Source organism: Quercus robur, chromosome 9 (assembly GCF_932294415.1).
Source record: "Quercus robur chromosome 9, dhQueRobu3.1, whole genome shotgun sequence".
Taxonomy (NCBI): Eukaryota; Viridiplantae; Streptophyta; class Magnoliopsida; order Fagales; family Fagaceae; genus Quercus; species Quercus robur.
This window is the reverse complement of record NC_065542.1, coordinates 3,042,936-3,067,034: the sequence shown is the minus strand read 5'-3', so window position 1 is coordinate 3,067,034 and position 24,099 is coordinate 3,042,936. Positions and strand designations below refer to the sequence as shown.

General features: G+C 34.0%; 2 protein-coding genes across 2 annotated transcripts; one reads left to right on the top strand and one right to left on the bottom strand.

The window, feature by feature from the left end:
* The first annotated feature begins 6,851 nt into the window (after positions 1-6,851).
* On the top strand, positions 6,852-12,095 carry LOC126698767 (uncharacterized). The gene is made up of 10 exons (XM_050396190.1): positions 6,852-7,202; positions 8,075-8,249; positions 8,351-8,509; positions 8,979-9,072; positions 9,746-9,816; positions 10,066-10,117; positions 10,591-10,639; positions 10,733-10,870; positions 11,508-11,627; positions 11,713-12,095. The coding sequence occupies exons 1-10, from the start codon at positions 7,003-7,005 to the stop codon at positions 11,846-11,848; spliced, it is 1,194 nt and encodes a 397-aa protein (XP_050252147.1). The 5' UTR covers positions 6,852-7,002; the 3' UTR covers positions 11,849-12,095.
* Positions 12,096-13,151: 1,056 nt separating this feature from the next.
* On the bottom strand, positions 13,152-22,620 carry LOC126698768 (uncharacterized). Its single transcript, XM_050396191.1, has 10 exons — positions 22,191-22,620; positions 21,217-21,255; positions 18,245-18,371; positions 17,829-17,890; positions 16,887-16,954; positions 16,599-16,648; positions 15,732-15,801; positions 14,622-14,745; positions 13,905-14,021; positions 13,152-13,490 (listed from the first exon to the last, which is right to left on the bottom strand). The coding sequence occupies exons 1-10, from the start codon at positions 22,524-22,526 to the stop codon at positions 13,392-13,394; spliced, it is 1,092 nt and encodes a 363-aa protein (XP_050252148.1). The 5' UTR covers positions 22,527-22,620; the 3' UTR covers positions 13,152-13,391.
* Positions 22,621-24,099: the final 1,479 nt, after the last annotated feature.

Below are 24,099 nucleotides of genomic sequence, written 5' to 3'. Positions count from 1 at the left end.
TGTGGCGGTGGTTGTAGCGGTGGCTATTGGTTCTTGGGTGGTGGCGACTGTCACTAGCTGTGCATTTGTATATTTGCTGGGTTTTGGGTAAATATATTATTTTAATGTGTAGTAAATATTATTTTAATATATAGAATTGAAGAATAAAACATCTGATAAATGAAATATTGTAAAAGAATGTGCTAAAATGATAAAGTATGTTTTTTGTGTGTCAAAATTGCATTTTTTATGAGAGAGCTGATGAGAATGCTCTAACTTGTTGTCTTGTTTTTTTTTTTTTTTTTTTTGCTGAATTTGTGACTTGCTGTCTTGTTGATTCTTGTAACACTTGCCATGATATTTGCAATTTTTGCAGTTTCTACTCTCCAATTAATATCAATTAATATTGCATTGGATCCAAGCCATCCATCTTTCACGGCGTAGGACTCGGAATTATTCTACAACCTGGAAAGCTACAACACCTTGAAATTTGGTGCAGCTTGGAATGCTAACATAATTAGTGAATTGATTAAACAACATAAAGTGTATTTTCACAATACTTTTTCACATATAAATATTTTCACAACACTTAAATAACGTTACCAAATGGGCCATAATTTATATATATATAATAATAGATGAAGTTGAGAGAAACTCAAATTAGAGTTCCAATTTTGTGCCATGTGTCTTAAATTATTTGTTCTTAACGAGTTTTATTTCTTAATTTTAAAATCAAATTTTGGATCACATTATAAATATTCATTCAAGTGAGTTATTAAGTACAAAAACCAAAAATTCTAAAATAAATGAATCTTTAAAAAAAAAATTGCTTCACAATAATTTTTTTTTTTTAAAGTATGGACAATTTACATTTTATACCTAATAATATCCTTACAAAATTTTTTGAAAAGTTAACAAAATATAAAAATGACTATTAATAGTATTTAAATTATATATATAGAAATTATATTATGCATCTTATTGTATATCTTTAAGTGTTTCTATGCATATGCATAAGGTTACAAGTTAGTAAATATAGTAAACCAAAGTTTAGAAAAAACTCAATTAGAATCAAAATTGGATTTTGCTTTTGTTAGCTTTTCATACAAATTAAATTGTTTATATTTTTGTTATTATTTTTTCTCTGAACTAATGAGCATATTTTTTATACAATTTCTATTCAGATATTTTGTATGCGAACATATTGAACGTATCAAACTTTAATTGAGTTGAACGATCTCATTCACCTATCCACATTCAATTTTGGATACTATTTGATCAATTTATTATTTTATTTTGTGTTGTATTTAGTATAATTTCATAGACAATAATTGTGAATTGATATTGTATATATAGTATCTAATAGTGATTTTCAAAATTATATACGTAATAGCAATGTAAATGGGAAACTAGACATAATCAATATTATGAAAATTACAAAGAAAAACTATTTTAGTACCTCCAAATGTCCTAATCAAACTATGTCTTATATATTTAATAACCCAAGTTAACATCAATAGTACTACTATAATTTATCATTCCCTTGTGCAAATACGGGTTACGTACCAGTACATATAAATATAATAGATATCGAAATTTGCATAATGTATATATTAATACTTAAAAGATGGATCCAATAAATCTCTTTACTTAATTTTTTAAGATAAGAATTATCCCATAAGTAAATTAGTATCGTCATTTTTGTTGTGAGACAGAAAAGAAAGAAGACCATTACTATACATATCATGCTGTGGGGCAAACTTGGCACGGTTGACACTTATGATTGTACTAACTTTTCTGTTTTAATTTATTAGTGTTTTCTTCGTGCAATTATTAGAGACCCCTATAGTTTTCTCAAAAATAAAAATTAGACACTTTTAGGATCTATTTGGATACCGCTTATTGTTGAAAATTAAAAACATTGTAGCAAAATAATTTTTAAATGTGTGAATAATGCCGTGGGACCCAATTTTAAAGAAAAATTTGCTAAAATTCATACTTACAGATTTTATGAATAGTGTACGAGACCCACACAAAAAACGCAACATCAGCACAAACGCAAATGTGTTTTGTTACTTTTGTATCCAAACTAACACTTAGCAGAGCAATATTAGGAACACAAAAAATTTCAGAACTTTTACCTCAACTCATCATGTGGCGAGTTATGAGTGGTGGATGTGTGGACCCACCATTTGACCTCCACCATTCACAGCTTGCCATGTGACAAGTTGTGACAATAGTTGTAAAATTTTTTGTGTTACTAACATATTTCATCTTAGCATGGTACTTATTATGCCTGATAAAAACACGACATTCATGCTACGTGTCAACTTGAAATATAACTTGTCAAAATAAAATATAAATTAAGTCTTTAGAATTTGGTTGAGAACATGCATTCTTAGAAAAATACTAATTTTTAGCCTCAATAGCCTTTAACTAGTGAAAATTATCTTTTACGCCAGCTTTTATATAGCAAACCACATGTATGTGCCTATGTGGGTCTAGGGGCGGCCTATGCATTGAAGGGCTTAAGGCGAAAAATGAATTGAGGCATTTTATATATTTAAAAATAACTTTAAAAAAAATAATCTAAATATTGCTTAAACTCTATTCTCTCGTTAGATGCAAAATTACTAATTAATATGAACCACTTAGAATTTTTCTTTTACGGGTTTCATGAATAGTGCACAAGACTCACACAAAAAACGCAACGCCAGCACAAATGCAAATGTGTTTTGTTACTTTTGTATCCAAACTAACACTTAGCAGAGCAATGCTAAAGATACAAAAAATTTCACAACATTTACAACAATTCATCATGTGGCGAGTTATGAGTGGTGGAGGTATGGACCCACCATTTGACCTCCACCATTCACAGCTTGCCATGTGACAAGTTGTGGCAATAATTGTGAAATTTTTTGTGCCCCTAGTATTTTTCTTCTTAGCATGGTACTTATTATGCCTAATAAAAACACGACATTCGTGCTACGTGTCAACTTGAAATATAACTTGTCAAAATAAAATATAAATTAAGTCATAAAATGTAAATTAAGTCTTTAGAATTTGGTTGAGAACATGCATTCTTAGAAAAATACTAATTTTTAGCCTCAATAGCCTTCAACTAGTGAAAATTATCTTTTACGCCAGCTTTTATATAGCAAGCCACATGTATGTGCCTAGGTGGGTCCAGAGGCGGCTTGATGCATTGACAGTCTTAAGGTGAAAAATGAATTGAGGCATTTTATATATTTAAAAATGACTTTAAAAAAAAAATCTAAATTTGCTTAAATTCTATTCTCTTGTTAGATGCAAAATTACTAATTAATATGAACCACCTATAATTTTTTTTTTAGAATGTCTATAGACGCAAAAAATTTGACAAAACATTTTACACCTGTTGATGTGATAGATTAATAGTGGTAAGTAAAAAAGTGACGTTAGTGGTAGACCTAAATAAGAATTAGTAAAAATTTGTCAACTCAATTGTTGTGAAAAATCTTGTGAAATTTCGTGTATTGCTCTTTTTTTTTAGAAGTGCTAAATTCATAACATTTTCACAACAAATTTTAGGTGTTAAGTTATTACTAGTTCTAATTTGAACCCATTATTGAAATTATTTTTTTAACCACCAATAACAGCTAGTAACATCCTACTACTTAAAAAGTATTGTGAACGTAGAATTTCTTTTTCGTAAAAAAAAAAAAAAAAAACTATTTTATTTATTGGCTAATATTTGGGCTTAATTAATAATATTAAAATGAAAGAAATAGCTCGATTGGTTAAAATTAGGAGGTCTTTTTTTAACCGGGACCTTACACGATTGCCTCTCTTACTTATATGTTAGAGCCAGCTGTGTGTGGGTCTCGCTGTGAGATCCAAGTATTTGTAAGAGGCCATCCAACATTAATCAAAGACATTACAAATTTATACTCTTTGTTTTGTGGAACGTTTAAATCAACTAAGGCCGATTTGTTGTACTAAATTATAATTAAAAAAAAAAAAAACTATATCGGTTTCACATAAATGAAACACTTTTTTTTCCTCAAGTTCCAAACTTACAAAATTTATCATCTAATGCAACACTCCTAACCTTGAGGTGTGATACATAAATCCTTGTAATCATGTTTTAGTTGTGAGGACTAATAGGTTGGGAAAATACTCTTTTCAACAACTATGAGTCTATATAAACCCAAAATTAGGCCTACCATCCCAGAATTCAATACTTTTAAATTCTCCTATTTCTTGATACATTTATGGAATATATACATCTTTCTTTTCACAATGCATAGATTTCGCATGATAGTTAATCTCATACTTTATGAGGAAGGGGATGCATATCTTCAATGTACAAGATAATTATTTGACTCAAATAACTTTTTTAGAGAAATATACACAAATCCCTTATAGTATTATCATAAAAACATAGAATCTCTTGAAGTTTTAAGTTTAACGCTCAACCCTCTTGATATTGTTAAATATAGAAATAATTAAACATCAATGAAAGTAAAACACATGAGTAGTTCATATAATAACACGTGTTTATATTATTTGTACATAAATCAGTACCATAGAGGGTTTTTGGTTGTAGTATGCGCAAACTCCCAAAAGTCAAGTATTAAAATAATATTATGGAGAATTAAGTTTTTACATTCAAAGCTCCATGATTATGTGTTTTATGAGGAGACCACATAAGGTTTCTTTTAAAACTATTTTTCCTTTCCTTCTTATTTTTAATTAGGGTAAATGCTAATGACATACCGTGAGATTTGGGTTAATGTCAATTAGGTTCAAAACTTTTTAAAATGGGATAATTACACATAACCCACCTGTGGTTAGGGTGAAAATCTCTGCCTACCCGTGGTTTGAAAAGTATCACTTAACCCACCTGTGGTATGTTCCCGTCAATCTCCGTAACCCACCTCAAGCTCAACCGTTACAAAAACACCTCTTAACACCAAAACACAACATAATGCGAATCAAAACACCCAAAACTCCGAAAATTTTCAACACATTGCCTCCCTCAACCCTTTGGCTAACTCCTCAAAAAAAAAAAAAAAAAAAAAAAAGATTGGAAACCAAAAAGCGTAACATAAACTACATTTGGGAATCATTAACAACATAAACTGCTGCCAGCACCACCATCACCACCACCACCACCACTACCTTCACCTCTCCCACCAGAACCTCCATAGCCACCCGACCCACCATTCGAAACCGCAAAAACTAGAAAATGATCAAAACCCAGTTGCCCAAATCTCATTTCAGAATGGCCCAAATTCTTAAACTCGGCTCCATGGCCAGAATTCAATGGGTGAGAGTAAGAGTGACATGAAGAATAGGTACAAAACCCGCTAATTTGAACTGAGTTTGCGGGAATTCAGGTGGAATGCGAAATGGGTCTGCGAGAAAATCCCATGAAACTGAAAGAGAGTAGGGATTTGCGGGTGAGTGATGCTGGGTTTGGAGCCATTTGTTTTTGTGAAGACTAAAGAAAAATAGGAGTTGTGGGAAAGTCTGTGTGACTGTGTGGTGGGTTTTGAGTTTTTTTTTTTTTTTTTGGTATGTTCTTCATGTTCTTCATTTTTTAAAATTTGTGTGAACGGAGAGAGAGATAAATACTACTTTTTGATCTTGTTTCTCTTGCATTTTCGCTCTATTTTTTGTTTTGGGAGGAGAGAGACATAAAGTTTGAGCCAAAATACCTATTTACCCCTGATTTTAACAGAGATGGGTTACGGAAAACAAACAGAATATACCACAGGTGGGTTAAGTGATACTTTTCAAACCACGGGTAGACAAAGTGATTTTCGCCCTAACCATAGGTGGGTTATGTGTAATTATCCCTTTTAAAATTGACCAATTTGATTTCTAAAGCCAACTTTTAATCCCTAATAAAACAGTTAAGAAAAATGATTAGCATGTCTAATAAATACTACTTTTTGTTCTTCATTTTTTAAAATTTGTGTGACCGGAGAGAGAGATAAATACTACTTTTTGATCTTGTTTCTCTTGCATTTTCGCTCTATTTTTTGTTTTGGGAGGAGAGAGACATAAAGTTTGAGCCAAAATACCTATTTACCCCTGATTTTAACAGAGATGGGTTACGGAAAACAAACAGAATATACCACAGGTGGGTTAAGTGATACTTTTCAAACCACGGGTAGACAAAGTGATTTTCGCCCTAACCATAGGTGGGTTATGTGTAATTATCCCTTTTAAAATTGACCAATTTGATTTCTAAAGCCAACTTTTAATCCCTAATAAAACAGTTAAGAAAAATGATTAGCATGTCTAATAATATTTAGGGACTAAATTGGCTTTAAAAACTCTAAGTTGATTAGTTTTAAAAAGTTTTGAACCTGATTGCTTTACCCCAGACCTCAAAATATGTTATTGGAATTTACCATTTTATTTATAATAATCCTAGTTGAGAGCCCAAAAGTGGGAAAATCAAAACCAATATTGGGCTTGGATTCATTCAGCCCACCCAAAATTATTGCTCGCGAGGTCCGTTTGGATTGAGCTTATTGTTACTGAAACTGAAAACTGAAAATTGAAAACACTGTAGCAAAATAATTTTTAAATAATAATTTTTAAATGTGTGAAAAGTACCGTGGGACCCATTTTTAATATTTTTTAATGCGTGAACAGTGTTGCTACAGTATATAAACAGTACTGCTACAGTGCAAAACAGTAATTTTTGTCCACCAAAATCAACATATGCGGGCAAAAGAAAAAAGAAAAAAGAAAAAAGAAAAAAAAAAACAAAGAAAACGCAAAACCAAAACGTGGACGCAGGAAAACGGGGAATCCAAACACTCTCTTAGGTTCCAATAGGGTTTAAGAGCCTGTTCAAAGTTTCAAAAAAAAAAAAAAAACAGAACAGAACAAAGGGTTTGATTTTAGGAGCAAAACCCAACGTTTTTCTTCCACAGCTTTCCCCAAAAAAGAAAAGGACTTTGTTGTCTCCCTCAAGTACAAGAAACACAGAGAGAGAGAGAGAGAGAGAGAGAGAGAGAGGGCATGAAGTTTGCAGTGAAAGCATGGAGCAATGGAAGTGCAAGGGCAGGGGTTGTCCAGTTGGGCAACTTTCCACACCCAATAGAGACACCTTGTCTTCTTCTTTCCACACGTAAAGGGCTGCCCTTTTTCATCTCCCCTGACCTCCTTCCCTCTCTTCCTTCCCCTGACTCTCACCTCCTCCAAGTTTGCCCACTTCACTTGTATGTATTCACAACTCCACACCAATTTTGCTTATTTATCTCTTTTGGGTGTTTGGTTTTTTTTAATGCATTGAATGGTTGGTTTGTTTATTGGACATGTATAAAGAAATTGCCTTTTAGGTGTTAAGTGAATTGGGTTTGTTTTGAGCTTGTGTTATTGAAGTTTTTGTTATGTTTTGCACACTAACATACAATGAGTGCCTGGTTTGTTCCTTTTGGGTGTTTAGTGAATTGGGTTTATTTGAGCAGCTTGTGTTATTGAAGTTTGTGTTATGTTTGCACACTAATTAACAATGAGTGTCTTGGTTTCTTTCTTGGACATGTATAAAGTGAGTGCCTTTTTAGGTGTTCAGTGAATTGGGCTTGTTTGAGCTTGTGTTATTGAAGTTTTTGTTATGTTTTGCACACATATACAGTGAATGCTTGGTTTCCTTCTTGGACATGAATAAAGTATGTGCCTTTTAGATGTTTAGTGAATTGGGTTTGTTTGAGCTTGTGTTGTTGAAGTTTTTGTTATGTTTTGCACACTTGGATATTGTACATGAGTAATGTGGTCATGGCCTTTGTAGTAAAGTGGTACTCCTTTTTTTTTTTTTTTTTTTTAATATAAATTTTATGAATTAGTAAAGTGGCACTTATTTTCCTTAAAAATTGTTTAAACAGTGGAAAGTGAGGGCCTTTTGGGATGGAAGATTGCTACTCTGTTACTTATTAAAAAAAAAAAAAAAAGATCGCTACCCTGTTGAAACTGTGTATTCTTCTATGTATGTTTTATCATGTAATAGGGATTGAAACAATTCCAAGAGAGATGCGTATTTTAACATTGCATAAATGATTATTCATTGAACAAGCTACACAATTAAATTCTGCAGCTTGGAAGGCCTTTCACCAAAAACAATATCAAATAGTGGAGGACTTCATCAAATGCTTGGTCTGCATGATTATGGACTTGCAGCTGTATCAAGAGATTCTATTCAATGCCTTCCAGAATATAACAGCACGAACAAAGTTGGAGCGTCGTTCGAGACTCCTTGCGGGCGTCTTTTGGTAATTGGCCTGAATTGCTTCTCGTATGCTTAAAAAGTCTAATTGATAATATTTTAGTGATCAACTTGAAAATATTTCTAAATAAAATTGTTTGCTCTCAGATCAAACCTGTAGAATACATGGAATTGATTTCTTCCATGAGGCCGAACATATGGGCCACTTTAGCTGATGAAGTGCCTACATGGGTATCCGACAAGAGAAACAGGACATCAGTGGATCGAACTGTGAGATGGCTTGATGACTGCATTGCATTAAGTCCAGTAAGAACTATAAATGCTTTTCCCCCATATTTGGACATTATGTGTTACTGTATTAAGATGTTTCTGAGTTATCAATTGCTAGTCAATATTTATTGTTTGAGATTTCAAATGAAATTTGATTAATCAATATTATGGCAATTTAAAAATCTTTAGCTGCTATGCTGTGTGGGAATCTCCCTACTAATGAGTGTTGCACACATTCATGGACATGAAACCCACTTTCCCTTCCCATTTGGATATTCAACATCATTTATTATGATTAAATGTAAATCAATGTGAGATCGAGAGAAGGTTTTCACAAAGTTCTAGCTGCTTGCTCTCCCACCTTGTGGTTTTCATTCAATTTTGTTAGTAGAATCATGTAAATTGTGAGCTGACTGCTGAGTATTGACATGTTTTAGATCAATTTGATAGATCCCTTGTTGTATAGATTGGTCAATAATGGGCTTGTATTAACCGATATATGTAGGCAGGCGGAGCTGTATTTGGAGCCATTGTTGGAGGTTCTAATGTAGAAGAACGCCGCCGATGTGCACAAGAGGTAGCCAAGCGAAATGTATCAGGTTTCAAAAAAAATTTAGACTTGTCTATCTAGTTAAATTTGATCCCAAATCAATCATCATCTTTTAATTTATGTTACTTTTTTTTCTACAAAATAGAACCCATGAGTAGAATAGTAATCATCATTCTAATTTTTTTGTTCACTCATGCTACATATATTTGTAAATATGAGCAGCAAACTATCATAGTACTTTTCTGCTGCAGTAACTGTAGGTTCCGTCATGTCCTGCATTTATTGTAATTAGGAAATTAGACTTGTATAATGCTTGCTTGGCATGCATAACATTTCAATTATTTTTGAAGAAGGTTGACTCATAGCTTAAAGAAGTTTCAGTTGATTATGTTAACATATTCACTTATGTTTTTGTATCGATAAAAAAATATTAAAAAAAAAAAAAAAATTCTCTGCAGTCTCTCACTATGTCTTGTGTTTATGCTGCCAATATCCTAATCTAAACATTAGGCTTATATTTTCTTGTTGTGCTGTTTTTTTGTGGCAATTATTGAACATTGTTGTCTCTGTGTAGGTTTGTGCAACAATTAGGAAATAGAACTCCTCTTACTTTTATGATATTGACTAGTTTCAATTGGATTATTATAGGAATTTGGTTTCCTTCTAAAATTATTTTTGGTTATCTATTTTTTCTTAACTTGGCCACAACATATCTTCTGCAGGTTACTGGATTGGAGGCTTTGGGCTAGGAGAGAGAAGGGATGAGCGCCCTGCTCTCCTTAATACTATTACTGTAGGACACTCAATTCTAAGTATTGGATCTTTAATTAATCTCCTGATTTTGTCAATAAGCTGTACTGCCTTACAAAAGCAGCTACATGAATGATTAGTTGATTACTGATATCAATGCATTTTTCTACCAAGCTGAGTTTGTCAGCTGATCCCTTGACATTCCCTGATACATGAAAGGGTTTTTTCATATATCGAAACTGATTGTTTCCTTTATTGATTCTGAAATCTAATGCTGCTGCCAAATACTCAGGATATTTTACCAGAGGAAAAGCCGCGCCTGATATGTGGGATTGGACTTCCAGGTATCAGCTTCATCATTAATAAACTTTGATTAAATATCAGGTTTTTCATCTCCTAGGAGATACTATAAACTTACTTTTTTTTTTTTTTTTTTTTTTTTTTTTTTTTTTAATTCTTTTAATTGGTATGTATCACTTACAAAAATTTTATCACAGCTTGAATTCAAAATGTATCATGCGGCCTGTCTTGTATGCAGCCTATTAAAAAAAATTATGAATTTCAGATTAGCATTTAAAAGAATTGAGGATCTGATGCTCGATCTTTAATCTCTGATGTTGACTTAGGTCTAGAGGGTGTATAGTTGGTTCATGACTTGCAGCTTGCTCATAGTAACTGCTCACACATATGCACTTAGTTATCATTAGGACAATGTCATCTAAGGAGCATTTTTTGATACTCAAATGTATCTTTGTTTAAATTTATCAGTATGGATTCATAATTATTCAACGAATAAAATCTTTTCTTAATCTCACAGAGGAGGTCTTGCAGGGGGTTGCTTCAGGCATTGACCTTTTTGATTCAGTGTATGTAGTTTAGTTCACTATTTATCATCTCTGAGCTTCTCTTTCTTGTGCTAATTTCACCATTATTTGAATAATATATGCAAATTTTTGCAGGTATATATATCACCTTACCCTTGGAGGCTTTGCACTTACCTTTCCGTTGAATGGAGTTGATGAAAATGAATCTAATTTTCAGCTGAGTGATATTGGAAGTGACCGGACAAAGATTAATTTAAGGGCAACTGTTTATAGGTAACTAATAAGATCTTTTTCTACTTCCAACATTACTACTTGAATATTTCAAAAAATATTCTTAGCCTTTCAGCCGCAGGATTCACAATTTTGATCATCATACATTCCATTTTATATATTGAGGTTAAGAGATTTTATTCACTAAATTAAGTTGGAAATTTGATGAAATCTGTATGAGACTCCAAATATCTCACATAATAATTTCTTTCTCATGTCTGATTAAAATATCCTTTTTCTGGTGGTATCTATGAGTACTTTCCATCAACCCTCATTATGGTGTATGTCCGTGCAATGCACAAATTAATTTAAATTCATATGTGAAGTAAAGAAAAGGTGTCCACTTTTCATAACCATGGTTTCTAAGACCCTACTTTTATTATATAGTATACATGATTTCTAATATCATGTTCAATTTAAGTTCTTTCCTAATGTTTGGTCACCATTGACCAAAAATGTGAAATTGATGTTATTGCTTGAAAATTGTGATGGCGTTTTTTTTGCTCCGCTCATGTCATTTTCCAGTTTCATGTACTTGTGTTTGTTTCCTTTAGTAATTTGGAGATTAATGGATGCATGAAATGACAATTCTATGTGTCAGAACTCATGATTTACCTTTATTAATTTGCTTTTTATTCAGGAAAGATACTTCACCAATCGTTGAAGGATGTTGCTGCTATACATGCCAGAACCATACTAAAGCATACATTAATCACCTGCTCAATGTTCACGAAATGCTGGCTCAGACACTAATAGAAATGTACAAGTTTTCATTGGTCCTGATGATAATGATAATTGTTATTATTGTTTTACTAATACTCATAATCCTGTCCTTGATGTTGCAGACACAACACACACCATTATCTGGGATTCTTCCGTGCAATAAGAGAAGCAATTAAGACAGGAAACTTTGAGCAATTTCACCGACAGTTTATTGAGGGAAGGCGTAATTGTGTTGCGGTGGCGGCTGTGCATGCATGAGTTTTTTTTTTTGTTAAAAGGTAAATAGGAGGGATCAAATCCCAGATATTAACCCATGAAGGGCAACGAGGCAAGTCAATAGGCCAGACAGCCATCGGCAATCATGCATTAGTTCTAGTACAATATAGTTATCTTTGAAGATGGTTCCTTTTTATGAGTGTAATAGTTCAACTAAATTATGTAATGGCTTGGAAAAGAAAAGATATGTACTGTTTATCAATCTGATAACCCCTTGACATTTGGTTGATGCAATTTTTCTCCTATCAACTTCAAGTTAGATTTGGTTGCAGAAATTAGCTATGTTATCGAGTGACCAAGCTTATACATGAAACATATTGGCCATCATCACTCATGTCCTACAATGATCAATGATTGTGTGCAGCACTCATCCATGTGTCCTGCAGTAGCCAATCTTGATTTGTATTCTTTTGGTGTTTTTTGCGCGAGACTGTGCTAATCATTAAATTATTTCATTTGAAAGCAAAAATGACACATGGCTTTAGGTGGGAAGGGCCGAATGAAGCTGAGGCCAGACCTTTCCAGAATATTACAACGGATTTTGATCATAGCCTTGCATACCAGAATAACGAGGCTTTCTATATGGTTCTTCCATCATCAATACTAGCAAACTTGGTAACCTACTTCAAAGTTCAAATTTGGCAAACATAGCCTTGCATACCAGTATTCCAACTAGTATCTTTCATTATGAATGTTTACTAAATCAAATAGAGGGGCAAAAAAGATCAGAAAGGCCTCTTTGTGCTGCTACTTTCTTCACCTTTTCTGAGTCGTGACTATCACATTTACTAGTTTGAGTCGCAGGAAAAATAAATATATAAAAAATAGTATTCTATGAGAAGGGAAAGTTTCTAGACTTATTAGTAGGGTTATCAAAATGAATTTGGCAACAAGAAATGGTAGAGGAGTTATGGAAGGCATTACTTCATACTGTAACCTCAACAAAGCTAAATTTAAATGTGTTTCTCGTAAGTGTCACCAGTTAACACAGTATGTTATCATAGTGAACATATCCTTTGAACTCTTGAGGGAGTGAAAACATGGAACTTATAATGCCACTGAAGTAAAACCTCACAAAATTTTACAAAAAATTAAGTTAAAATGCATTATAAGTGTTTCCTCAATATGGTCAAGATTACCATCAGAAATTTAATTGTCTACCACCACCATGCTCTCGATATATAAACTGTAAAAGTTCAACATATTAAGTGCCAGCTATGTGGCTTTATAATTGACCACTCCTGATAGAGGAGATAATGATACTTCTAGGAAAGCAAACCCTATATGGACATTTACAACCATGGCCTAGCAATTATTTATTATCACCATCAGCTTGGAGAGTTTCTTTTACAGCATATTCAGAATTGAATTTAGCTACAAAAATATCTACAACTAGTGAGACATTTTCTTTTTTGGTAAGCAATACATTTACCCCAGGGTGAAAAAAAAAGTATACAGGCATGGGGGCATACCCTAGACAAACAAAGAAGACTATATACACAGAATTTAGTACCAGAGGTTAAAACTATACAGTGGCTGCTGAATATGTCTGGAACAAATAAGACAAGATCTTCTTGTAGTCACCAAATTGAGCACCAGTATTGGGATCAATAAAGTAAGGTACCTGAAAGATGATAAACTTTCCTTAGTAATGCTTAAAGTCCCCTGTAGGTGAAAAAACATGCATGCAGGAAAGCAAAATACCTTCAAGTCTTCAACTTACCATGCAAGCTGTTAACAATTTTCTGTGTGTGCGTATGTGTTCTCCCTAAATCACAAGGTTACATGAGGCCTAGGCCATTGGACAGGCAATGAACACAAACAGATTTAATATCCGCAAGAGTTTATTTCTGCCTAATTAAGGTAGGAGTACATTCAAGTATATCTCTATCTCAGGATGGCAGCAGAGTCTCAAGGCCAATGGAAAAACACTATAACTAGTCTATTCAGACAAGCAAAATACTAGCAAAATTGAATTCATCTCAAGTACAATATGTTATAGATATTAAGAATGACTAAATATTGTAACAAAACTAACCTCTTTGGATTGAGATGCATCAAGAAGTAAATTTGTCCGCGTGGAACCTTCTCCCACATTATGGAGGACGTACGCAAGCTCCAACTCACATAGTGCCTCCCGCACAAGTCTTGCATACTGTAGAGAAGTGTAAGTTTGGGAAAAAGGAAGTGAAACAGATTACACTATATCAAGGAATGCTTAAACTACTAGAAGATACTTAAAAGTATGACTAACACGGCAGGTCTAGAAAGTGTTTCTGTGTACCCTACTGGTCCTAGTATTTTTGACTTATTTTACACCCAATTTGACAATCTTGCACACTGTCTGAGTTTTTTTCTTTTTTCCAGGTTCTTTTAGTTGACAACTCAGGGATGTGTGGTATCCAAACTTTACACAAATGAAAGTGTTGTTACCTCTCTGAATGAGTACATGCCTTGATTTGGCTAAATGAAGGCCATTAATCAAACTTAGCTAGCTATAGTGAGCGTACACTTTGACTTCAAAAAAAAAAAAAAAAGAGGATACCCTTTATTTACTACTTAAAACTGCAACAGACCTCTGGTTTCCTGACCTACTTACTCAAAAACAAAGGGGGAAAAAGAAAGAAACAAAATACTTATTTTCCAACATACAATGATGTCAGCCCTGTTACATAATACAGAAGTGAAATAAATACCATTCATATTATAAAACACAATCATCTAGACAATAAAGAGTAGGCAGACATTATCTTACCGCGTTATTTTCATAAGAGAAAAGTTCCAACTTTTTTGGTAGTGGGTCTTGTCTGGCTTTTTCCCACAATGTCATTCCTCTTCCAGCCCGAAGAATTGTTGGCATCCATCCTGTGAACAGTGTGCTGCATGAGAGAGAGGAAGAGAGAATGAGAATGAGAGCCAAGTGCATACAGGATTGATATGACTATAAGCTCTAATTCAAATGAGACTTTCCTCCTTCATAAAAATGGATGAATGGTGGGGTGATGGGTTTAGGACCTATTTACAATTTACTAATAATAATAGATTAAAAAAAAAAGTGATACCACTGACAGTGGGTGTTGATCATACATCCAATACATGCCAAAATCCATTTGTACCTCAAAACTGTCATCTTCATACTTTGAAATGCATATAATAATCATATTCATACCCTCAAAGTGCATATGATGATTATAGACCTAGTAAAAATTTCTAGTCATTGCCTTTCTATTACGGATAACATCAGCAGAGATATGTTGTGTTACATTGAGGGAGAATTTATGTTGAAGAAAATATTCTTCATTTGATCAAATGGGAAGTTCAAAGGAGAATTAAAGGGAATGGATACTTTACTAACTGAATTCAAAACAGTATTGTGCCGTACATGGGAAATTTCTTTAGATGCTCCTAAATCTGCTTCTTCTTAATTCCTTTCTATTGTTGTAGCTAGGTGATTGTTTCCCTTGTATATGAGTTAGATTTGATATTTTAAATGGTGTTCCAGTTTTGCTAGTAGGTGCCCATTACATGAACTTTGTACCCTATTCACTTGATGTAATAAAATATTCTCATTCATCAAAAAAAAAAGTGCAATATCGCATAAAGACAGGAGTACACTAAACAATTTAACATCATATTAAGGTAAATGTGTACTTGATTATCTCAAAATAATTATAAGAAGACATGGAAGATAACATCAATTGATAACTTCGTTTCAAGTCTCAAAGCTGTGTAATTGATTATCTCAAAATAACTATAAGAAGATATGGAAAATACCAGCAATTGATAACTTCATCTCAAGTCTCAAAGTTGTACTCATAAAAAATACAAAATCCTTGTCCATTGAGACAATTTCTGAAGTCCATACCTTTCCAAAAGTCCTGTTGATGGGCTTCTCCCTTTACCATATTGCTGAAATAGGTAATTCACAATATCACCTAACATCCAAAGTTAGAAAAAAATGCATGTTAAAAAACATGTGAACTTGATATCCAGAATGAAATTAGGTACAAGAGAAATTACAAATGCTGACAATGACTTTCATCAACCAGTTGTGTCTGCTTTATTGACCAATATTTCACTTTATTTTTGGAATAAATTATAAATTGACAAGTCGTCATCATCAGTACTATGCCAAATCAGGGAATGGTTCCATAGATCCAATTTATCCAAAAAATTATATCCTCAATTTTGTGTGAGGTTTTATCCTCAAATTCCTCTGTGGGCTATCTATGTATAGATTGGTCAAACCCAATTATCTAATTACCCTCTGGTCAATATTTTATATATTACTCAGGTAAAAAAAATTATATATTTCAAATTTAATGTGTGATACTAGAACACCATTTCCTACAGGATAATCAATTGTTTCTGTCATTGCTTATATTTTGATTTTATACACTAAATACACCAAGAGGTCTTGACATGTTTATGCATCTAGTCAGTCCTGCTCCTGCATGGCATTTCATAATGAGTTTCAAACAAGCATGCTACTATACAGATCTACTGGCACTTTAAGAATCTTGCAGCTTATGGCTAATTGTGGCCATAAAAACCATAGACATTATTTGGGAATGCCTCATTAAGGAATAACCTAAATAATTTTAAAGAGATTACAAGAATCACCTTTACAACAATAATCACACTCAATAAATGAGAATACATAGTTGAGGCATCCATTATCAACAAATTTGCTCATACAAGATCTGAAAATAAGACTAAGCTTTATACTTACCACTTTCATACAATGAAATACCAGTATTTGGATCAATGAGGAAAGGAAACCTGCATGGAAAATAAGAACCTCTATAAATATGCAAAATTTTGTGAAGGTAGAGAAGCAAAAGAAGGAAGACCCCTTATCCTTTTCTCAAAGAATAAATGTCCAAAACAGATTAAGGATATCAACATCATAAAGGTTCCTACTGGACCAGATGAAAAATGACATGCTGACCTCATTCGCATAACTGATTGTTACAAAACAAGTTCATATATGAGATTTGGTAGAGAATTAATTACATACTGCTCTTTGCCACCGGATCTTCTAACCATTTCTCTATGTCTTAGAGAGCCTTTTGGACAGGGATAGACCTATATATATTTGCCATTGAGTTCAAATTAGGAAAGTAAATGACAAAAGAGCACCAATAAGAAAATAATTTCCAAGTTTTACAAACAAGGCTGAAAAATAAAGGACATAAAATAGTTAATCCACAAATATACTAGACACAATGTCTTCTCTAAAAAAAATCACATTCACCTATACAAGCCAGTATTAACAAATTATCAAGATCTGCTTGAATGAGTTTGAACTAAGACTTCCACTAGGTGTGTGGGATAATCATCAGCTTGATCATGCAACATCTATATTTCGTTTATGAAAGAATGTAATGTTAGCTATATCCAGATAATTGGATCAAGTTTGGTAACTTGATGAGTTATGGCTTTCAACCCATTTTGCCCCAAAACTAAGTTTATACCAGGGCTTAATTAATTATCTGACAAGCAAAAAATAAGAAATGAAGGAGGAGTGAAATTAATCTTATTGTGTTAATCTATCTGATATTCAGAAGGTAAAGTTCCATTTTCAGATTCAACAGCCTGATCCAAGTATCGCTCTGAACCGACTAGTTTTAGTTGTACCACTATTACAAAGTTACTCCTACCATTTTCCATGCCAAGTATGAAAACCTTCTTTATTTCCTTTTTACATAACAGATACATGCTGGACCTAGAATCAAGTCCAGAATTCTCAGCTTAATCATGGGCTCAAACTTTCTATGACTTTCCTTATTTAATGTTTTTCATGATGAAGGAATATGCCTAGAATGCAAAATAAAATGGTGTCAAATCAATGAGACAGCAAAGATAATGATTGTGCACTCTAACAATAGGACAGCTACCAAGCATGGGAAATTGAGGTAAGCAATGGTTTGGTGATTATATCTAAAGTATCCATTCTTACCTCTACAGAAAGATCTAGCTCAGTCATGGCCTCTCGAACCCTCCGGCAAAAGGGGCATGCCTCTGTTGACAAATAATATTTGAAAGATTAAAGTTACAGAAAAAAGCCAATCCCTGAAAACAATCTGCAACACATGATACGAGAACTTAGCTGTTATCTGAAAAAAAAGTATCAGGACTACCTAGACCAATATATGACTTGATTCTTCATTATGGTCTAGTCATACCTATATCTAAGCTTGTAGCCCATATTCAATCATATTGACACATTCAAGCAGTATAAATCATGTTCCAAAAGTATTCTTGATCTTCATAATTTAAAAAGTGCATGAAACAGAAGGTATTTTTCCACTAGCAACAAAATTGATTATCACTTTACGGATGATTAGCCAACAGTCTTATCAGGGAGAAGCTTACCAAATTCAAAGAGTTGCAAACGCATAGGTGGATCTAAAGTGGTGATCTCTTCACTATATAAATTGTCTGATAGTGCTTTTGATCCCCATGGAAGTCTTGCCAGAGTGGACAGTGAAGATGTTGCTAACTAAATTCAGAAACAAAAGCAAGGATGTCTGAGTAAGCTAGCAATTGAAGCCCACCAAGCGCAAAGTTGATATTACTATGCAAATGTACAGATCCATGCATGCCTACATGCGTACATATCATAAAGAGAAGTACTTGCAGGGGCACAAGAAAGGAGGTACAAAGTAAAATGCATGTTACACTTAATGAACAGTATAGATGCTGGTAATCTTAATAGGTTTTTCAAAGTATTCTCTTCTACGCATCTAGAGAAGTCTGGAGAGTGGTGGAAAGGGATGTCCTAGCAGTTTTTGAGGAGTTCTATCAACATAGTAAGTTTGAGAAATCTTTGAATGCTACCTTCTTAGTTCTCATTCCTAAGAAGAATGATGCTTCCAATATTCGAGATTTCAGGCCTATTAGCTTGGTGGGGAGCATGTACAAGATCTTGGCTAAGGTTTTGGCGAATCGTTTGAAACTGGTCTTAGATCATCTGATTTCTGAGTCTCAGAATAGTTTTGTGGGAGGAAGACAGATTCTTGACTCAGTTCTTATTGCTAATGAGTGCGTTGATAGTCGAGTGAAAAGTAAGATCCCGAGGGTTATTTGTAAGCTAGACATTGAGAAAGCTTACGATCATGTGAATTGGGAGGCTCTTCTGGACCTTTTGAAGAGAATGGGCTTCGGGGAGAAGTGATGTAGTTGGATCCGCACTTGTATCTCGATGGTCCAGTTTTCTATTTTGATTAATGGGGCTCCTGCTGACTTTTTTGGGAGCACGAGGGGTCTGAGACAAAGGGATCCGCTATCTCCTTTGTTATTTCTAGTCATGATGGAGGTCTTAAGTAGGATGTTGAAAAGAGTTGAAGGTGCTGGCCTGATTAGGGGTTTCAAGGCTGTTGGAAGACGGGGTGAAGGGGAATGTGTCTCGCACCTTCTATTTGCGGATGATACTATTTTGTTTTGTGATGCGGAAGTGGAGCAGATCCTTCATGTGTGGATGCTTCTCCTTTGTTTTCAGGCTGTGACTGGTTTGAAGGCTAATGTCCTGAAGAGTGAGATGGTTCCAGTAGGGGAGGTTAATAATATTCATGCCTTGGCAGAGATTTTGGGTTGCCGGATTGGGTCCTTGCCTATGACCTACCTTGGTATGCCGTTGGGGGCGTCTCATAAATCCCCCTCTATTTGGAATCCTATCTTGGAGAAGATTAATCGGAGGTTAGCCGGGTGGAAGAAGTTGTATTTGTCAAAAGGCGGAAGATTGACGCTGCTCAAGAGTACGCTTTCCAGCCTTCCTACTTATTATTTATCTCTCTTCACCATTCCGTCGCATGTGGCTAATAAAATTGAGAAGATTCAGAGGGACTTCCTGTGGGGGGAGTCGAAGGTTCATTTGGTGGGGTGGGATAAGGTGTGTGCTCCTAAGGTTAATGGTGGCTTGGGTATCAGGAAACTAACTACCTTTAATAAAGCTTTACTTGGAAAGTGGTTATGGCGATTTGGGGTTGAGGAGACTCGTCTATGGAGGAGGGTTGTAGCTTTGAAGTTTGGGGAAGAGTGGGGGGGTTGGTCTTCCAAGTTGGGTAGGGGTGTTCATGGGTGTGGGTTATGGAGAAGTATTCGAAAAGGTTGGGAGGTTTTTAGCAAGTTTACCCGGTTTGAGATAGGGGTGGGGGATAGAGTGAAGTTTTGGACAGATCAGTGGTGTGGGGATTCTCCACTCCATCTTTCCTTCCCAGTTGTGTATGGGATTGTTTCTAATAGAGAGGCTTCTATGGCCTCGTCTCTCGAAAGATTGGGGACCGAGGCTCGTAGAAGTTGGAAGGTTCCTTTTCTTAGGAATCCTAATGATTGGGAGTTGGGAGAGGTGGATGATTTTCTCCATACCTTGGATTCTTGTTTACCTCACTCCGAGCAAGAAGACCGCATGGTTTGGAAATTGTCGAAGAAGGGGGATTTCAACATTCGCTCCTTTTATGACAAGCTTCGAAGCCCCTTTCCTTTTACTTTTCCTTGGAAAGGTATTTGGAAGGTTAAGGCCCCTACGCACATCTCTTTCTTTGTTTGGACGGTTGCTTGGGAGAAGATTCTTACAAGAGACACTTTGCGGTGTAGAGGCTTTGAGCTGGTTGATTGGTGTATTATGTGTCGTTGCAATGGGGAGACAGTGAATCATTTGCTTATCCATTGTGAAAAAGCTTATAAGTTGTGGAGCTTGATTTTCAGATCTTTTGGGATTTCTTGGGTCTTGCCTAGATCGGTTGCAGAAATGCTCTTCAGTTGGTGGAACTGGTTTGGAAAGCACTCTTCTAGCATTTGGAATTTAGCTCCGTTGTGCCTTATGTGGTGTATTTGGAGGGAGCGGAACTGGCGAACTTTTGAGGACAGGGACAAATCCGATGACCAGTTGCTCGCTTATTTTTGTGGTTCTCTTTTTGATTGGTCTAGGGCTTGGGGACTCACCTCTAGTGATTCCCTCCCTTTGTTCCTTTGTTCTCTCCTTTGTATTTAGTTCTTTGTTGCTTTCTGCTTGTTTTCTAGTTCTCTTTTCTTTTTCTGTTTTGTTTCTCTCTGTGTGTTGTCTGTTCTGCCTCTGTTTTCATGAGGTAGTTTTCTTAATATACTTCTTTATTACTTATCAAAAAAAAAAAAAGATTCATCTAGTGACCATATTGATTACTTCATCCAGGGTATTTTTATAGTTATTTTGTTTTTGATGTATGTTCTATGAAAAGATGAAAGGCAAAAAGGGTCAACTAAGAATGAAAATAGTGAAAAGGCAAAAAGAAGAATAGCGGCAAGAAAAATCCACATAAAGCAATATTAAATTTGAGTTCTGAAAATAAGAAACCCTTAAAAGAGATTACCTCCAAACTATAATTCCGTTCTTGAGAAGGATCTCCTCCCTGAAAGAAAGAAGACAAACATAATGGTATATATAAATGACAAAAAAGAAAACAAACAAGAAGTTTGGACCTGTACTATACATAACAAAATCAAAAGAAGAATTATGCAACTGGGCACTACAATAAAAGGTTGCATATTTACAGAATATATTAAATCATGCATACAACAAAATTTTCAAGATAAGTAGCATTAATTAGTGATTAAATACAACATGTCAAGTTAAAGACTTTTTTTTTATGCAATTGCTAGAATTGCATTTTATAGGGTATTTGGCTGTACCCATCAGGGAATTTCAGCTGCATAGGCTCCTTACATCTCAATTTTTACAGGTGCAATTCTGTGGCTGTACTCCTCCATGCAAATATGCCTAGTTGAAGTGACCTTATCAAAATTAATCCATCCACTTGATGGGGAGAACAACAAGAACCTAAAATTTGATAAACACTACTTCAACCTTGTCTGTTACTTTATGGGACCTTTAAATCCTTCCCCTTAGTCATATGATGCAGATAACACCAACACCACAATCATATGATATCTGTATCCCAAGTATGTGCTCATGCAACATGTAACATTGACTAATGCTGAAATTCTTCTATACATAATTCCCCAGTTAGGAGTAACAAAATTGACTGCAAACCCAAAATTCCAATATTTTATCTAGCATAATCCACTTCATCACACATGTTGGATGCTAATTCCAATACCCCAAATCCATTTTACAATAAATACCAGTTCCATAAACCCATTCTCTTGGACCAATTGAAACATAGGAATTTCCATCTAGATGACTAATATGTTCTGACAATTGTATTTCATCCTATGTCAATAAATACTATAGCACCAAACAGATTTACTATATAAGATGCATAAAGGTTTCAACTTTCCATAGTTTAATTTAAAAAAGGGGGGGGGGGGGGATTAAGAGACTTACAGAGAAGAGCTTGAGCAGAGGACAAAGAATGGACAGAAAACTGGTTGATGGGTTGCCACTACTATTGGAAACTGTACCATTTTCCTGGGAAACTTGGGCGGATGGCTGGTTGGCATTGGGTTCTGAGTCAGCAGATTTTGCATGAAATCTGTTTCTGTGAGAAACCCAGTTCCCATTTCTCAACAACCTTTGAGAAAATGGTGAGAATTTCAAAGTAGCAGCTCGAGTTGAAGAAGTACTTGGGAATGGAAAATTCTTAAACTTTGTAGGAAGATGTTGAGGTGGTGAAGTTGAGAAATAGATAGACTGAGAGCATGTCAAAGATAGCAGTGACATTGTTTTAGTACTCTGATTGGCACTACACTAGTACAGTGCACATAGGCTTTGCTCTGAGCCTCTAACCTGGAAATGGATCGGGTTCAGTAGAATTGGGTCGGATCATACTTGGTGCGGGTCAAAGCTATCTGACTTTTTTTTGGGCTGAATTATCTGAGTTTGAACATGTCCATTTTTCTTGTACCAATGGACATTTGGATTTCCTGTAGCCTGTTTTGCTCTCAATAAAGGTTTTTGTTCTCTCAAAAAAACATAAAGGTTTTGTTAATGAAAAAATGGTCTCATCGAACTGGGGTTCGAAAAAGTAACAAAAACAAATGAATAGTTTTTTTTTTTAAATTAAAATGTTGTGCAATTCCTAAAAATACTAAATTACTAATCAATAACAATAAAAATTTGAATTTTAATCAATACCTTGTTTAAATCAATTGTTATAACCGACTTATGTATAAAAATATGAGACCACAAATGCAGAAAAGCACTTGGTCCTTCAATTGTTGACATTGTTTTACTTGTGTATTGTATAATGGTATTAAAAATAAGGGATACATAGCAACCACATTAGCTCATACAAACTTTCTGTTTATTTTGCATTAAAAAAAATTTATTTTTTCTATTTTATACACCAATTTTTACAAAACACCTACATCTGTGTATCTATTTTACAAATCTATTCAATAAAATATTCATTATTTTACAATTTTTTATTATTTTCTCACTCACTACCCCTTTTTCTCACATTCCCAACATTACCAAAAAATACTAAAATATTAAATGCACAAGCTACAGTAACTGTGCATATATGCACGGTTACTGTAACACTTCTGTATTTATGCACAATTTTACACCCACTAATAAGAATTTTTTGGGTCAAAATATGTATATCTCAACACTTTTTCTATTTTGCACTATTTTGCATTTACTGGTGCAAGTGCTATGAGGTTCTTGCTAAGAGCATTCATGCAAAAATCACCCTCAATGCTCATCTTGTCAGAGTAAGAATAAAAAATGTGTCATACGTATTTTATAGACACAATGGACTTCCAATGAACAAAATAAAATATCACCCCAATTAACCTGTTTGGCAAAATTAAATCTTAAAATTAGTTTGTTTGTAAAATGCTTGTGCTTCCTTTTTTTTCTTTCCTGTTTTTTGGGTATGTGAACTGTTGGAAAAGAAGGAACTTTAAATAGTGTTAAATATTTTTTTTCTTAGGAAATAAATTGAATATTTTTTACTTAAAAAAAAAGTAAATAACTGAATATCTTTAAAATGTTTTGATAGTACTTATTATTACCCTAAACCTCAAATATGAATTTTCAAATTAGAGGTTCTATTTACCATCTGTTTGAGAATTGTTTGTTTTCTTTAGTTTATTTACAAAATATTTTAAAAAAAATTAATAGTTTTTATGTTAAATGTAATACAGAAATTTAATTAGTTTATTTAAAAAAAATTCATAAAAAAGTATAATTTTCTTATCTAGAGTCAAATTTATTTCAAAAAATTAAAAAATTTAATTAATTGTAAAAAAAAAATTTAAACAAAAAGAAAATTTTTTTAGAAGTGTAA

Excerpts from the sequence above, each read along its gene's own strand:
- LOC126698768 (XM_050396191.1), bottom strand. The coding sequence starts at position 22,526 with ATGTCACTGCTATCTTTGACATGCTCTCAGTCTATCTATTTCTCAACT. Across the intron at positions 21,256-22,190 it reads CTCTGCTCAAGCTCTTCTCT|GGAGGAGATCCTTCTCAAGA; the intron begins GTAAGTCTCTTA and ends TCTTTCTTTCAG. Across the intron at positions 13,491-13,904 it reads ATGCATCTCAATCCAAAGAG|GTACCTTACTTTATTGATCC; the intron begins GTTAGTTTTGTT and ends ATCATCTTTCAG.
- LOC126698767 (XM_050396190.1), top strand. The coding sequence starts at position 7,003 with ATGAAGTTTGCAGTGAAAGCATGGAGCAATGGAAGTGCAAGGGCAGGG. Across the intron at positions 9,073-9,745 it reads AGCCAAGCGAAATGTATCAG|GTTACTGGATTGGAGGCTTT; the intron begins GTTTCAAAAAAA and ends TATCTTCTGCAG. Across the intron at positions 9,817-10,065 it reads CTCTCCTTAATACTATTACT|GATATTTTACCAGAGGAAAA; the intron begins GTAGGACACTCA and ends CCAAATACTCAG.